The sequence below is a fragment of the Melospiza melodia genome, chromosome 9, assembly GCF_035770615.1.
Source record: "Melospiza melodia melodia isolate bMelMel2 chromosome 9, bMelMel2.pri, whole genome shotgun sequence".
NCBI lineage: Eukaryota > Metazoa > Chordata > Aves > Passeriformes > Passerellidae > Melospiza > Melospiza melodia.
In genome coordinates this window covers 26,491,285-26,508,710 of record NC_086202.1, presented here as the reverse complement: position 1 = coordinate 26,508,710, position 17,426 = coordinate 26,491,285, and the positions used below count along the sequence as shown (strand labels likewise).

At 42.3% G+C, this 17,426-nt stretch overlaps 1 protein-coding gene across 4 annotated transcripts in view; it reads left to right on the top strand.

Annotated features, from left to right (window-relative positions):
* GPRIN2 (G protein regulated inducer of neurite outgrowth 2) overlaps positions 1-12,435 on the top strand; it is a 32,270-nt gene extending 19,835 nt beyond the window's left edge. For 2 of the 4 annotated variants that reach the window (XM_063163951.1, XM_063163952.1), the window contains one exon: positions 8,793-12,435. In XM_063163951.1, coding sequence (XP_063020021.1) covers positions 8,793-10,599 — 1,807 coding nt within the window. In that variant the 3' untranslated portion in view covers positions 10,600-12,435. Of the gene's footprint in view, positions 1-7,073; positions 7,183-7,864; positions 7,979-8,792 lie in introns of those variants that run through there. The other 2 variants (XM_063163953.1, XM_063163955.1) reach the window with 2 other exon arrangements.
* Positions 12,436-17,426: the final 4,991 nt, after the last annotated feature.

Below are 17,426 nucleotides of genomic sequence, written 5' to 3'. Positions count from 1 at the left end.
TTATCTTCAGCATCTTATATTTAATATCTTTTATTCTAGGATTTGAGAGTGTTCTGCAATCATGAATTAAGCCTTTAAATACCTACATCAGGGGCTTCTGCATCTAATCTGTGAGTCACAGATGAGTAAACTGAGTCACAAAGGGAATGACTTGCTGAAGGTCATACACTATGTCAGTGAGCACAGACAGAATTAGAAAGCAATTGTTTCCTCTTTCTAATTACTGAGCAATTTGTTTTTAAGTTCGGGAAGTCAGTTTTCCATCAGTCCACAATGTCAAAGTCAGTCTTTTCTCTGCCACCACTGAGAGCAGCTTCTAGAGGTAGATGGATTGTGGTTTTGCATTCTTTTTTTCTCCAAGGTTTTCCATACAGTTCATAAATGCTCTTATTTAAATAAAGAATTGAAGGGGATTTTGTGGCCCTTGAATGGTGTTCAGTCACAGGGGAAAACAGGGGAACAAGCAATAAGGCAAATTTCTAGGTTTTGCTAGGTAAGTAGCCAGGTTTTTCTAGGTAGGAAAGAGATTCAGCTATCACATGTGGAAGAATAATGTGCCTTCTTTAATTATTTTGGTGAAGCATCCTTCAATCTAATTGTGTAAATCTATTGTCTTTATCCTGATGGAGATGTTTGGAGACCTTTGTTTATATCACCATTATTGCTGTTTAATGCTGCTTTAGGAATTGCCATCCTTCAATTAAGGATGATGTGTGAACATGAAAAGCTGCTGTGCTTGTGGCTGTGTTTGTATATTCAGAATTCTTAAGGCAGATTTGAGCTTCCTTTGTCTGCCACTGCAGCTGCTTGTAAAGCTTTTATCTCTGTTGGCACAACACTGAGGCGAGGCAGTGAGCTTTATGGGGAGGCTGGGCATGTTAGACAGGCTCAGCTCTGTGCTTTTCTGCCTCCTTGCAGGCAGCCCAGAGCACACACACAGACTGTGCACCCTCTGACACAGGCTGGGACACAGCTTTGGCTGTCACAGGTGTGTTCACCCGGCAGGAAGGTGTCCCACTGCCCTCACACAGAAGTGCAGTGCCATCAAAGCTGGCATGTCCATAGGGCAGGGGGGATAAGCTGAGTTTGTGCCTTCCCTCTAACTGTCACTGCTAAGCTTTCAAAAAACAGCAAAAATTGTTACTTGAATATTTGCCACTAAAACACATGAATTTGCAAGTAGATAAATCACTTAGCCAGTTTGGGTGGAGTTTGATGGATGTGCAAACTGCTGGCCTCTTGTGCAGGTTGTAGTGGTATCCAGCTGTACTCTGAGATTGGAAGGAGCTGTAAGCATGCTTCTGGCTTTCTGTATTCACACATTGGCAGGCTTGGGCCTCTGACAGCAGGGGCTTACTGAGCAAAGCTGTGGCCATGTGTTTCTGCAGAGTTCCAGGTCAGTGGGGTTGCTTTGAAGCTGGTCTGCTCAGGGCTGAAGAGAGGGTACAGAAGTGGAGCTCTGAAGAGCATGAGTTGTTCAACCCCAGACCAATTCTGTCTCCTCCAAGCTGGAACACGTGAAGGAATAGGATTTGATCCCCTGCTGTGAAGAGGAAAAGGCTCACTAATGTCTGTCTCTGAAATAAATCCAAATGTGGCTAGGCCACTGCATATTTTCTACATTAAAGATGAATTCTTAAAGAAACTATCAAATTTTGTTGTCACAGGACTTCTGCAATACCAGTGGATATCAGTAGCCATGAATTCTTAGCAGCATAATCCTGGCATCTGAATTAACAGTTTCATTTTGCTTAATTCTGTTCTGCTTAAGCCAGAAAGACAGTTATATTAATATACCACTTCTTTAGGCATGCACTATTCACTGGAAGCATGATTCTAGGTCAATGTTGCCTGCTGTCATTATATTTGATTTTTTTAAGCCCCAGCTGGTGAAAACAGCTGATTAAATGACCACGTCATCATATTTAATTTGTAATTAAAATTTTAAGTCTTCTAACTGAAGAGATGAGCTTTAAAGCAGTGAGCTGTCAGACAGCAAAAGTGAGCATCAAAACATGACTAATCAATATCTCTCTTGGGTATATTGTAGGGTAGTTTGTATGCTGAGGCAGATCTCCACGTGGAGATATAGTGGGAGTAATGTTTTGCTCATAAACTTCTGCTAAAAATATATTAAGTCCAAGAGATTTTTGAAGTTGTTTCTGGGATAGATGATTAAATTAAAAAGCTGGCAAAGAAGATGCCACATGTTGCAGTACTAAATCATGTGGTGATGTCAGGACAATGTCCCAACACATGCCTCCCTTGTGACAGAGTGCTTCTCTCTCTGATTTTCCAGTAATACATTTACAGCCCTGTGAATTGTCCCTCCTGGGAATTCAGCTGAAGGTGCCACCGAAGTTGTCTCCTTTGTTTCATCCCTATCAGGCTCCTCTCTCGTGGCACTTTCATCTTTAGAATTCAGAGTTGTCAGCTCTGCTCAGGCTGTGCTGGGGCTGAGGCTGTCCCTGCTCCTTAAAAGAGAATGCTGACCTTCCTGCATGGCTCTTCCGAGCTGCTGGGGTAACTGTGGGCACTGTGGCCTTGTTGTTCCACACTGAGGTGAATGCATGGGTAAATGTTAGAATCTGTTCATTTTCTGATGTGGTAACTCATCTGTTATCTCCTGCTGAGGCCACTGGCAAGAACCAGGGCACCCATGGCACCCTCAGTGTTTGGGGAAGAGATCTCTGCTGTGCCTCAGGAAGGAGAGAGCTGAGGTTCACTAACACTCAGGGTAAAGGGGGCTCTTCTCTCTGAGTCTTGTCACAGTCACTGCAGAGATACCTGCCCAGTGTGCTCAGCACAGGGTGGGCAGAAGACACAAGTGTTTCAGGAAAGCCTGGCAGCCAAAGCAGTAATTAGCAGACCCTAACGAGGCTGTGACCAGTGGCCTTGTGAGGGCATCGGGCACAAGGGCTCTGCTGTGGCAGTGCTGGGCACGGAGGGGCACAGCTCTCCTGCTCTCATGTGTTCCAGCCTGCCAAGTGCCCTCCCCCTCCTCCCTGTGAGTTATGGTCCCAGTGCCATGGCCCCAGTGTCCCCAGTGCCTCTTGCAGTGCAGAACTGGAAACAACCCCATTCCTTTGCATGCAGTGTGCACTTGTCTCTTGGTATCTCTGGATGCCCAAGCCAGCCTGTCCTGTAGGTCTGGATGATACTTGGAAATACTTAGGATGATAGAAAATATTTACAAAAGGGCATTAGCAGATTAAACTGAACAAGGCATGGTTTGTTTATAATGCTATTCCAAAATGGAAAGCCTACAGAAAGATGATGGATTAAAGGTTAAGTGATTGGGGTCTCAACCTGAGTCTTTATTAATCTAGCTGACAGAATTTAGAGATTTTTTTTTGTATTGACAGAATTTAGAGAAATTTTTTTTATGTTCCCTGACAAGTGATATTTTTTCCCCTACTGTAACTCCTCTGTTTATTCCTTTCACTTACACCTCACCAAAATAAAATAACAATTAAAAACAGCAACAACAAAACTCCTAATCCCAGACACTTGAATCTCTAAGCTTTTTACTGTGGTTAATCCTGTTTTGCCAATGCCTCTCGAGTGGTTTGACTCCCCCCCAATGTAAATGTTAGTGATTACTGTTAATGAACTATTTCCTTCAGTAGTAGCAGTTAGGGAGAGGCCATCAGATCTCATAATGCTATCATGCCAATCTTTGTCTAAAGCAAAACAGATCTTTCTTATCTTGTGCAAGTAGTTTTCCATGTGAGCAAGCAAGGACAATTTTTAGACATAAGCACACTCTAATTTTTTACTTTGATGGTATAAGTTTCTTAAAATTAGTACAGCTCTAAAAGAAATGAGTATCATATTAGATGATGTTCCTTTTTATGTTATTTTACCACATGAAGCATGTATCTTAGAAGTTTAGTCATGGATTGCAGTAAGGAAGCCACATTGCTTGTAAAATACCAGGCCTGAAGAGAACCCAGAGTGAATATACTGGATTGCTTCTGGTACCTGAGGGAGCTTTGCTGTTTGTTTGGGCAGAAATGCAGCTTTTCCTCAATGTGCTCTCTTGTGCCCCAGGCAGGGGCCAGCAGTGTTTATGGCTAAGTGACTGCTGGCCCTTAGGGTGTAATTAAAGTTACATCATTTTAGCCATAAACTGCTCTTCATTTCAAATTTATAAATTTTTAATTTCTAATTTATTTATGGTGTTCGTAATAAGATTAAATAAAGGTAAGGACCTGTATCTAGCAGCTTTCTATTGAAGTATATTCCTTAAGTTAATTTAAATGACACTATTCTTCTTGTATAAAATATAATTGTGTTTGTCTTGGAGTTTGGTGTTACAGAAATTCTGTGCTTGCTTTGTGCAGCTGATTATTGCACAGCAGGGCCAGAATGATGCAAATGATGGAGCAAATTCAGGATAAAGACCTTGCAACCCTCTAACACTTCTCAGAGGTTGTCTTCTCTGAAAGGGCTAGTCCTGCCATGGAGGGTCCTGCTCAGCATCCAAAAATAAATCATCATCCAAAAATGTGGTATGGGTCAGATTGTTTAGCTTTTTCAAATTCCACATTTGCATATTAGTGCTCTCAGCCCTGAAACTGGCTTGGATTTTATGACTTATTTTGCAGTCAGATGCTGTTTTTGAAAGCATAAAATTAAGAAAAATTTTTTTTTCTTGTATGATCAGCCAAGTGAAGATGGGTGAAACAGCTGCAGTTATTATTACAAATCTTCTTGACTTGTGGGTTGACCATCAGAGTTATATAGAGAAAAAATAACTGTGGAAGATTTAGAGAAGTGCCTGGCATTGCATGCATATTTCTAGTAAATGGTATTACATTTCTCTGACTCTTCCCAAATTCTGCAGCTAACTTGTGTTGTTCAGCGTGTCAGGTGATTCTCACTGCCTCACTGTTGACTTCCTATAGTAACAAAGTACTGAATGAGGGTTCTTAAAAAAGAGGGAAAAGGACTTTTTCATGGGCAGATAGGACAAGGGGAAACAGTTTCAAACTAAAAGATGAGAGTGCTGTCAAAATTTCAATTAAAGTACGTGTGTGGAGTACAAAAATACCGAAGGATTTTAGAATCATAATTAATTTACAGTGAATGTCTTTCAATTGATAACATACATTGTATTTAATATTTTGAGACTAAATTTACTGGTGCATTAAATAGGTCAAAACTTTAATCATAAGTCATAGCAAAATACACATTTGTTGCTTTAAAGTAGTTCAGTGGAATTAGTGAAAGCAGCCTAGATCCCCTCATAAGCTATCTGAAGCTAAGCCAAAAATAGTGGATGTTAATTCCATTTCTATCCTAATCCTTTCTCTGCTTGTCTAACAATTTTCTATATATTCATAGCAGAGTATCTGCCTCAAAAATTCATACTTTGTTATTTGTGTATTCAGGTGTGAATTTCCTTTGCAATTTTAAAACAAAATCTTTCAGACAGACTCAGAACTTAAAGTAGATACTTTTGAGTAAAATTCCTTTTCTATAAGTTATATTTTTACATTTAAAAAATGAAAGTTAAACCAAGCACTCTGCTCTGCCCAGGACACACAGAATAAGTTGGTTTGGGTGCCTGTGTACCCACAAAATCAGTGTTCTTCTATCCATGTTTCATGTGGGTAATCCATTCCTGATTAGCTGATTCACAAAACACAAAGGAGTTGCGTGGCTGTGTCATTGAAGATGTTCCATGTTTTGGGTTGGATTTTTGAAAGGTTTGGCACCTCATTCTCTGAACATGACCCACCCCTTGCTGGCAGAGGTGTGGGAAGGCCCATCCATCCAGACCCTTCTGCTTCCCAACCTTTCCCAGAAGCCACGGGCTGGACCCTGGGCCCAGTGGGAGCTCTGGCGCCCTGGGAGGTGTGTGTGCAGTGTTGGGCCTCTTCTCAGGGGGCTTTGTGCACCCTGAGCAATCAGTGCCAGCAGTGCACATGTGAAATGCAGAGTTTGGGAAGGCCCAAGGCCAAAGGAGAATTATTACAATTATGCTAGCATGGAACACTGCTCTGTCTGAGCAACAATGTTCAGATGTTGTTGGGAGTAGCTGGTTAGAATATTCTACATGTACATGTGTAATATGTGTCACATTGGCCCATGTTCAGTCATGATTTCACCTGCAGTGGGGCAAAAATAAATTTATTCTGAGTTTTCTTTGGAGGTTTCCTTGCCAGCATCACCCTGGCTGTTGCTTTCAGTGATGTTTGGTCTGTTTCATCCATCTGAATGTGTTTGGTGTGAGGTGACAAATCAGTTATCACTTCTTTCACTTACAGAGGCTTCTGCAGCAATGCCCATTGCTACATAAAGAAAGCAAAGAGAGCCTTGGTTTCTGTGTACATGTAGGTATTTGAGTGCTGTAAACTTTGTAAGAGAGCCCTTCAAGCTTCCTACAGCCTTGTATCATTTGTAACAGGATATGTTTGAGGCTTCCTTTCATCTGAGACTCAATATTTGTGTCTGAGGATTGCCATTAGTAAGTGTTGTTTCATCCAGGTGTGTGTGAGAGCCTTTGCAGGTGTTATCTTTTAAAGAGATTAAATGTAAGGTTTTCACCTTGTAGGCAGCTATTACTCTGGTGTTTAATCCTCTTGACTCCTTTGAACCCTGTGCAGACTATACTCATGTGCAGAAGTGACTGCAGGAGAGGTAACAAATATGAAGAATGGGAATTCACCTTTTTTCTGTCCACAGTCCAAATTGGAGCAACCCTGTGCTAGAGGATATTGCTGCTGGTCACAAGGCCCTGATACACAACCCTCAATGAGATTTTTTGTAAGAATGTGATTGCAAATACTAATATTAATATTTTTTAATGTTGTCATGCTCGATTTAATTCATGATGGAAAACAGCCAACACCAGTGGATTTCAGGTGATGGGAAAATTGCAGTCTGTTAGCTTGCCAACATTTACAATGGAAATGGAATTAATTACAAGCTCTGATATCTGCCTGGATCAGCTGTAGAGTTCTTGGTTGGCAGAGGGAGCAAAAGGCATGTTCTTATCTCTTAACACCGGTATGTGACTCTTGGAGCCTGGTATGTGACTCTTGGAGCCTGTCAATATCACTTTAAAAGGATCACATCTGAGGGAGCTGAATGTGAGCCCTTGCAGCCACTGTGTCCTTGATGGTAGGAGTGAACTTCCCTGTGACATTTGCAGCGTGCTTTTGTTCACCATGGGTATGTACCTTTCCTGTTCCACACATTCATTTTTATTTTAGTGATACAGTGCACAGGAAATTATGCAGGTTTCTGTCAGAGACCTGCTAAGGAGGTAGAGTGCATAGAGTATGTCTGAGGAAAAGTTGTCTAAAATGAGAAATTCTGGCTTTCACTCTACATCTGCACAACAAACTTGGCCTGGAAGCAATGCACAAATACTCTGGATATTTCTGTTCAACACAGTGAGTTCTTGTGGAAAAGACATATATGTATTTGTGTGAGTAGATATAGATATATATAAGAATATTAAAATACCTTTAGTTGTACAAATGTTGAAACACCTCTGTGACAGCAAGGCAATATGTGTAGTCAATCAGTGGAAGATCTGATTCAATCAGAAAAAATGGATCTCTAAATCTGGTGAGATTCAAAATCTTCAATCACAACTCCCCTCAGATGTAAAACTGCTAAGATAAATGTTAATAATGTCTAGGGTACTGCTCCCTGGTAGAAATAAGGGTTTGCTAAAAATAGAAATGACTGAGTGCACTATAAAAAAGGACAGAATATCTGCAAGGCTTTGGCTAAAGATTTTCTTGTTTCATTTTTACCCTGCCTCTGGTGTCACGAGTGCACACCTTCCACAGCCAGCATGGACTTGTGGATTTGCAAAGGTGAGCAGCCTGAGAGCCCAGAGCATGCACCCTTACCAGAGGCAGTGCTGAGGTGCAGATCCTCCTTACAGAGAGAGGGGAATTTCACCTCCAGCCCTTCACTGGGTCCCTCTTTGCAGCCAGCTCCTGTGGTGCCAGAGGTGAGCACAAGCTGGAGTGCTGCCCAGCACTATTTGTTCTGGGGACACTGGCAGTGACCCCTCACTGGCTTGGTAGAGGTCATTTCCTTGGGTTTTATGTCATCTCTGTCACAGGGGGTCAGAACAACTTTGTCCATACCTGCTGTACCCTTGTGTGGGCTCAGGGAAAACAGTGGACTGAAACAGTGATCTTCTTGTAACATGAAATATCAGAAAGCTTGTTAGGAAAGGTGTGGGGAAAAGGAGAACTTGTTCAGTTGTTGCAGCTTCAAGGTTTAAAAGCTCCATCAGTGACTGGATCACTTCTGAAATTATGATGTCAAGAGACTAAAAGCTAAACTTGTTGTTGTTGTTGTTTTGATGATACAGTTAATATCATTGGCTTAATGGCCACTGTGGTGAAAAGCTATCTGGTTGTAAAATACTTCTGTCTTTGCCTAAGTTACATGACATCTCTGGATGTCCCAAAAATGGCTCCAGTGATTGAGGGGAGATGATACTTGGTAGTGTTGAGATAGTTATTGTTAAAAGATAGAAACCAAGGAGGATTTTTTTCCTTTTGTGTTTTATGAATTGAAAAAAAACTCACCAGAATTTTAAAAAAATCTAATTTAGAGAAAAACTCTTTGGAGAAAGCAAAAATGGAAACTGACTGGTCTGAGTACACTTAGACTAGAGTACTGTGTATTTTAGAAAGTACTTGTGAATTGTGGAAGGCAAGAAGCCCAAGCAGAAGGTCAGTAGAGATTATAGTTTCCAGTACATTTATTTCCTACTTAAATTGTGTCCTTTTCTTTTCCACCACTTCTTGCAGGTCTCTGTTTTTTGCCATGTCATCTGACAGCCACCAGCTCCACACCCATTGCTACCAGGACTCACTAAGTTCTACTTGTCACTGTCTCTTGAATGTCAACAGTCACCCCCTGTCCAAGAGCTCCTCAAATCTGGCCTGTATTGGGCACTCAAGGAGTTTTGAGGAAAGGCAAAACAAGCAGGAGCTGAAGAAAAGCCATAGTAGCACCATCTGCCATGTCCTGGAAAACAGGAGTGATGCAAGGAGTGTGCAGAGTCCTGAATGGTCCTCCTCACAGCCTGGGATGGTGGGACTTGGATCAGAGGTCCAAACCATAAATGACCAGTCAGCCAATGACCATTCAGAGGGAGGAACTAAGAACACAAACCATGTTCTTGTCACTGAACAATCCTCAGCATCCTGGGGAGTGGGGGACACTAAGATGTGTGTGAAGAGCAGCACTGCTGAGAATGTTTCTTCAGCCTGCTTTGTTCACCAGCAAGGCATGTGTAAAATGGAAGAATCAGGAATTGCCCTTCAGAGAAGCCACTCAGACCTAACCTGCAGCTGCAAACAGCAGACTCATGTGACTCACACAGAAACCAGTGCTACTCACTCCAGCCTCAGCTCTTCTGGCTGCAGGCATGGTCCACCAGAGGCTAGGATGTCTTTCCAAACTCAGAGATATGGATCAGAAACAAATCAAAATGCATCTCACTATCAAAACCTTGTGACTCATCTTCCAGTCCTACCTAGGGACCAACAGGTACCCACAAATACCTTTGACAGTGGCAATATTCCACGTAACACCACTGTTTACACAGATCCTGGCACGTTTCAAGCTGCTGTTCTAGGACCCCACGTGCCTGGAAATGCTTTCCCAAACAGGACAACGTTCAGTCAAGCCCCTGGGATTATTCATGGTGGTCTGACTTATGGTAGTATTCCAAACTCTGCCTACTCCCCCATGGTGATGACAGTTCACAACAACTCAGCAGGGCCCTGCAGTCTGAGGCAGGACACCTTGAAGGCAGACGCCACCATCCCGGCCTATTGCCACTCCTTGCCCATCCCATCCATCCAGCTCATCCCACGGTTGGTGTGCTCTGTCAGTGAGACAGGAAAAGAGCAGGCAGCACCTGGCTACTTCCATTCCTTTTCTGCTTCTGACATTCTGACATACCCTAAGCTGGTGTCTTCAGTGAGTGAATCGGGCCTGGATGCCAAGAAAATCCTGAAGTGCTGTAATGTTCCTGAAGAACAACTGCAACCTGCTCCACAGGAGAGAGCTCCTCCAGAAGCTGAGGCTGCCCAGGTTGCTCTGAGCAGCCAGCAGGGTGCAGACATGGCAGTGACAACTAAGGATATGTGGACTATGACCTCTATGAATGACATAACCAAGGGCCTGAAACCGGCTCTGGAGCGCAGAGATGCCGAGGTACAAACTCTTCCAACCATGGAATGCAAATCAGTGGCAACGAGCCCAGCAGCTGCAGCAGAAGGTCACTCACACGTGTTCCCAGAGGTGAACCTGGAGCAGGGCTTGGAGGCCCCCAAATCTCCAGTTCGTGAAGTGAGGTGGGATGATGAAGGAATGACGTGGGAAGTGTATGGGGCCTCTGTGGACCCAGAAGTCCTCGGGGTGGCCATTCAAAAACATCTTGAGTTTCAAATAGAACAGTTCCAGACAGTGCCTGCTGAGGCAGCTGAGAAATGTAATGAGGAGCCACCCCCTGGAAAAGCTGGGAAAAAAAGGCCTTTCAGGACAATGATGCATTCCCTGAGATATCCGAGCTGTTGTGCTCGCTCCAGTACTGCAGTGGAGTGAGCACAGCTGCAGGCTGTAGGAAAGCTGTGCTGCTTTCATTTGTACATAAATGCTGACTCTTAAGTGTGAACACAGTAGATGTGAACAGCCCCCACCAGGATGAGTGGGGAAAGTTCAGTGATCATCAAATACATGTTAAAGCAAGGAGAAGTCCATGGCTGGACCATCTCACAGAAAACATAAGATTATACTTAAATAATGCCATCCAAATGCTCTTGACTGTATTTAATGTAGCACTGTTTCCTTCTACATTAGTTTTAAACTGTATTGTAAGGAATGGAACTTCTTTTTTAATGATACATATTTTTGAAATAATGATGACTTTTTTCTGTATTTTAATAATTTAGGGTTAGAAAAAAATGCTTTAATCAAAGTTCTTAGCTTTAAATCACATTCCCTTAAATTGTTTTGGCAGCTGTTTTGCTGTTAATTTAATAATCCTGACTATAAACTCACTTTAACTGTAGACAAAATAACAAACTTGTGTAATGATCTATGACAAAGAATTGTAACTTTTTTCTACATAACTGTGAAGTAATTTCAGTGTTGCTAGTCTGAACTCTTCCCTTAGCAAGCTCATGTACAGTTGGAGGACACTCCATCAACTTTCCAATTAGTTTGTAGTTATGATGAATTACGCTCTAAATATCCAGAACTCATGTTTACCAGGTGGTTGGCACAAATGTACAGTGTTACCAAAGATGGCTGGTGTAATGTGAATTACTGAGTGCTTGTTTTAGAGACCCGAAACAGAAGCTGTTCAGATTAGTCTGTGGCACCACCATACCCCACAACTCACAAGCAGTTTTGGTTTGCTTCCATTAAAAGTAATTTCCAGTGAGTTCTCTTTATGTGCATGTATCCTGAGCAGTGCTTGTTTGGCTCTTGCATAAGCCCAGGGGACAGTTTCCATGTAACCTTTGCCTGGCTTGTGTTCCCTCTCTGGTCTGACGTCAGGATCTGCTGAAAGTGAGACCTTGTGTCTTCCCCAGAGGACAGTCCTAAGGTTATTCTGAGTGCCTTGGTCACTTGGGCAGCTTAAAGATTTATTTTCTTCTAGAAACAACTTCACAAACAAGTTTTCAGTGGAAAGCTGTTATGATAGTGTAATCCAGCTGTAGTGCAGGGCCTGTTTGAAGTAAAAGGTTTGTCAAGGAAGCTGAGAATGATATTTCTAGGGTCATATGTGCCTTTGGTGAATGCCTAAGATTCTTGGGGAAATGAGATGTGCAATATTTGTTTTATGAGACAGAAGAGAAACATTCATTTCTGTCTCAAAAGAAAATTTGCAGTGTCTGAGAACTTACTGCTGTGGAATTACCGGATCTTACTTTAAATGTGTGGGGTTGTGGTTTGTTGGTTTGGTTTGGTTTTTGTTCCAGTAAGTTAGCAGACTGACATCATAATGTTCACCTGACATTTGCATATCAAGAGGAACTCGTGGTGATTAGGACAGCTTTAAACCTTCATCTATAAAATCCTTAATGTAGGACTTCCTAGTTGGAATGTCCTGTGATGCATTAATTTAATGGTGTGGAGTTGTTCAAGATCAAATTTTCACTCCTGGGCAAAGAGCTGGCTCCTGTGAAATGCACTTGGTGTTCAGGAGGCTTTGTTTACACCCTGGGACTTTGGCCTCAAATAAGTCTGAGCTCAAAATGAGTTTTAGACAAACCAAGTGTGAAGCCACTGGAATACAATGCCTTACTCAGGATGCCTCTATAGCTGTGAGCATCTAAATTCTGCTAATGATTCTGAATGTTAAAATTCCTTTTATTGAAGCTTTAATAGGAGTAAGGAAGTAATGATTAACTAAATAAAATTACTCTGCTGTTATTTATAGTTTAGCTAAGCAGTTTCTATACAGGTTTATTTTATGGTCCAGAATATTGAATGTTGATTTTTTTTCCTTTCTTCAAACATTACACTTTGAGAATTGTAAGCTTTATGGTGGTATAAAACCTTGTGCTGTCTGTTAGCTTCTCCTCAGGTGTGCAGGAGAATTCAAGATTTGAAGAGTCAAACTAAAGCTTTAAGAAAGCAAGAGTACCTTCCTTCCATGGCCATTGTAATCTATACTTTATTTGCCATGTGGAAAAACTGTATTCTCCTTCCCACCCCTGCTGTTCCAAGCACCTCTCCAAAATAAAGCCCCCAGCTGTAGGAATATGATATAATAAGACCAGTATCAAACTGGTCAGAAAGAGAGAGTTTGCAGAAGGGATGGACTAATACAGCAAAGTCCCTTGAATTCTTTGTCTGTTGTGCTATAAAACCTGAAAGAATTGTTTTATTTCTTGCAGTTCTGGTGTCAATTACTTATGGTTTATGCATTAGTATGACTTGCTACTACAGCCCTAAATACAATTATGATTCCTGAAAGAGAAAAATAAATTACAAGTAAAGGCAAAGGATGCCAATGATTTGTGAGTTCAGAAAAAGATGCTCACTCATTACAGACATTCTGAATCTTCATGTTATTAATCAGCATTGCCATTATTTACAAAATATAGTGTTTATGCTTGAATTCTTCCTACACTTTTGGAAAGGTTTAAAGTACAAGAATATAATGGAAATCTGAGAAAAAACCCAATAACATTAATCTGATTATTAGCTACAGGGATAAAACAAGTTGTTTTGTTTGTACAATCGAAGCCTTAATTTGAATTAATTTTGCATTTGGGTTCAGCTTTTTAAAAAAATCAAATGCAGCCATTTTGTATATTAAGTATTCTCCACTGAAGTGTTACTCTTGTAAATGTGAGAACTCTGCTTTTAATGTTTTTTAACTTAAGAAAATCCACATCCACTACCTTCTACTCTTAAATGTACATATAGTAGCAGGAAAAGTCACACTAGATTTATAATTGGGTGGGTCAATGCTGAGCACAGATGCTTGTCAAGCTGGGGTGAAATGGGGTGTATTATTTCTCAAGCCATTTGAAGAGCAGTGTGCATTGCACCATGCTGCCTCTGCTGCCCAGCCTGAGTGCTCAGGTACAGTTCCAGCTGAGCAGACTGGGGCTGCCTTTCCCAGGAATCCTCAGGGAGGGATGCTCTGGCACAGTGGCTGCTTGATGCTTTTGTCTCAGTGTGCCTTCTTTACCTTAACATGCAGGAACAGCCCCAGGTGATGCAGTATTTGGGATATGTTATGCTTTATTTGTTATGTTGTCCCTAGACACTAACTAACGTCTCTAGAAGGATTTAATTGTATATTGTACATTGATACATGAGGGCTGAGATTGATCATGGGCTGAGATGCTTAGCTCAGTGGCTCAGCAGAGATTGAAGGCAATTGATACTAATATCAGTATGTGCTAAATAGTTCTGAAAATGTGTTAGAATAATTCATTTCATTCTGAAGTAGTATTTACTGTTACCATTCTTAGAGGAGAGACCAAAACCTGTCAGACATTTGGCACTGACTATTATAATTGCAGTTTCAATTTGAGATAATCTTTGACTGGGGTTAAATACTGAAATAGAGGGTATTATCTCAATGCTTTAAATAAAAATCATCCATAGTTAAATCAGGTCTTTAAAAAAGCCAAAGCAGCACACTAAACAGTTGCTTAGTCATTGTCACATCAGTTACTATTAAAATAAAATTATTTGTTTGTTTGGTCCTCACCTGAACATGTTTTGCTTTAGGAAGGAAGTCCTGTTCCACAGAAAGCCTATCTTCCTTCCAGATGTAGCTTAAGAAAGCTTTTGTTGTACAGCTGAGCCAAAGGCCCCACAGAGCAGCACATTTGCACAGTCCTCTGGGACGGGGCCAGTGAGAAGAGGAAAAGGCAGTCAGCTGTTGTGTGCTGAAATGTAACTGAGATGTTTCAGGGAAAAAAGAGCATCTCCACTGTATGGACAGAGCAATGTGTTTCTTCCTGATCACTTCTCTGCTTGTAGGCAGTAAGAATAATGACAGGCTGCACTAATTGCATTATTGGATAGACATTTAGTCTTTTAAATCCAAAGCAGGAGCGACCTGTCTGGAGATGTGCTGAGGTAAGAGGCCTTCTAGAAGGATGTAAGTCACTATTAAAGAATGAGTAAGAAAAACAGTGTAGCTTTGCTCTAGGAACAGTAATGTGTGCTGAGGTTGGGGTAATCAGAAGCTGAGAGTGGAGGTGAGATCAAGGGACCCCAGCTCCACAGAGGGAACAGGACTGGGTATCCTCCAGACACTGCTGCTGCCCCCTCTCTCAGGAGCTTTTCCAGCTGGGAAATTGCAATGTTAATACTTCATTGCCATCTGTTCCTTTCAGACATGTTGAGGTGATTAATTTGTCTTCTTAAGCCCCTTGAAAATGAAAGCAGTTTATTAGTGCTAAGTAATACTGTTAATTGGCAAGAGAGAAAGAGGCAGCATGTGGGTTTATGAGCTGGAAATAAATCATTCTAATCAACTCTCATTCTACCAGTTAAATAACTTAGTGGAACTTGCTGTGTCAGTCTCTTGTGTCCTCCCCCTTCAGGGGACTTTAGGGTCCAGGACTGATTTCTAAATTCTGTTTCTTTTCCCTCCATACAGAACTATGGATCTGAAATGGAGAATATAATGTTCTGTTCAGCTTCCTTCCAAAGCACTGTTTTTTACACAGGCCACAAGATCCAGCTGACCCTCATCAAAGCAGGGGAATCTGAGCCTGTGAGCCTGTGTGCAGAGCCCTGGGCTGCTGGTGTCTGCAGGTTCTGCCTGTCCACAGGTACTGTGTGTCCTGCAAGCCCCTCGTGCCTGCTGAGGAAGGGAGCTGTGGTGCTTTCTGTTGATGCTGTAGTCCAGGTCATCCCACTCCCCTGCCCCTCCACAGGAGCAATTCTACAGAGCCATGTGGTTTTAAAGGAAAAGAGATGGGTAAGCTTTGTGGGTGATGTGGGTTAGTGCAAATGTTGTTCCTTTTCTTGTTGAGAAAGCAACATGCACACAGCAGTTCTGCCCCTAAAAATGGTTGTGCTCCCTTTCCAGCTCTGCCAGCTGGAATGAGCATGTCCGTGTCCATTTTCTGTGGGGCAGCACCCTGCCACAGGCAAAACCAGTTCCAGAAAATTGTTTCTTTCCCCCGGAACTCTTTCACCAGCCTTGGCACACAATTGCATGTGGATTTTACTGTATCCTTGAAGGGAATGGTACATGTCCTTTGCCATGGTTGCTTGGATGTCCAGCTTCCATCTTTCTGGAGGTGTAGAAGTGCTGAGCCTGGAGCTGACAGCCATCACATGTACCAGGGCCAATGTGTTCAGATAGCAGAGTACTAAGCTGTAGCTTGTAAGTCTTTGGGAGCATTAATCCTTTCAGATATGTGACCTCAACAGATGTCATCTGTCTTATTATCAGGCTTTCAGTATACTACAGGCCATGCCTCTCAGATGGCATGTGAAGGAAGCTTAGAAAGCAAAGGGGAGGGACACAGGCAAGGAAACGATGCTGCTGACTTCCATCCCCTTCCAGGCACCTTCTGCTTGCCTACAGGCACTAAAGACAGGTATCATTTGTGGTATCACAGGTGTGATGAAGGGGAGATGTTGTCCCCCCCCCCCCGAGGTGTTAAAGGTAGTGGGACTTAAAGAATGTGGGTCAGGCGCTCCCTGCACTCCTGCTGGCCAGGATTACATCTCCGAGCTCCACCTGGTGCTCAGGGCCGGCGCACACTCCGCAGGACACACCCGCTCTTCCCCGGCATCTTCTGGTCCCTGCTCACCTCCGGCAATTTTTACTGTACAGCAGAGATGGGCTCACAGCTTGGGGTGCAGTGGATCCTGCCCAAACCCCCTTTTGTTGGTGCTCTCCAGCAGGCCTGCTGCCAGGCAGCTTTCTGTGCTGCAGGCAGCACACAGAACTGTCCGGGCCCGGGTGCCAGCACCTGACCTGTGCTGTACTGCTGGAGCTTGAGGTCCTGACACAGACACAGCACCCTCAGTGATGACACATGCATAAAAGTCAGGCCTTTTCCCTCCTCTGCAGGCTTGTAGGTAATTTGCTTACACTGCTTCTGGTGTTGGTTTTAGTGCAAACTGATGCATTCCAGACTGGGACTGGCAGAAATTCCTGTGTGCAGGTTATTTGAATGCTGTCTTGTGTTCACATTGTCTGGGAAATCCTACAAATGCCACTGCCTCAGAGAATCCAATTTTAGAAAAGCTTTTACATTGATTTAAATGCACGATATGATGTTATAATTTGTTTTGTTATAATTTCTTCCTTGTTCACATAGTGGTCTCTGTTTTCTAAATTCCATGTTGTTTTTCAGCATCAGCCTCACTCTAACAGTAGAATAAGGAGTTAATTTACTGTTGTGCTGCCATAACTGTTTTCTTAAAGAAGGATCTTGGGAAAAGATGAGACAAGTGCTTCTGAGAAAGCAGAAGAGACCTGTTTTGATTGTGTGATGGATGTTGTTCAACAACCTGCTCCCCCACTCAAATAAGAGCAAACCCTGGAGCTGTAACACAGCCCTTGTGTTCCAAGTCTGCACTGGGAGTCCTTTCCTGCTCCAGTTTTGACTGGAATGTGTGTGTGTATATATATATATATATATATATATATATACACACACTGGGGGGACTGCAAAATGTTTATTGACCAAAATCACACTGATATTTTGCTACAGGCTCAATCTATGTTTGTGATAGATCAGCTTTTCTGAAGCAGGTTGAAGGTTTGTAAAAACAGTTTTAGTTTAGTTAAAATTGTTTATACGCTGTTTACATGCCTCCCTCCATCTAGTGTGAGTCCTTTGGTGCTGTGCCCGTTAATTTTTGCATTGATAGGTTTGGGCCACAACAAGTAAGAAATTTGTTCATGTCTGTGGTGGGACCCTAATTCA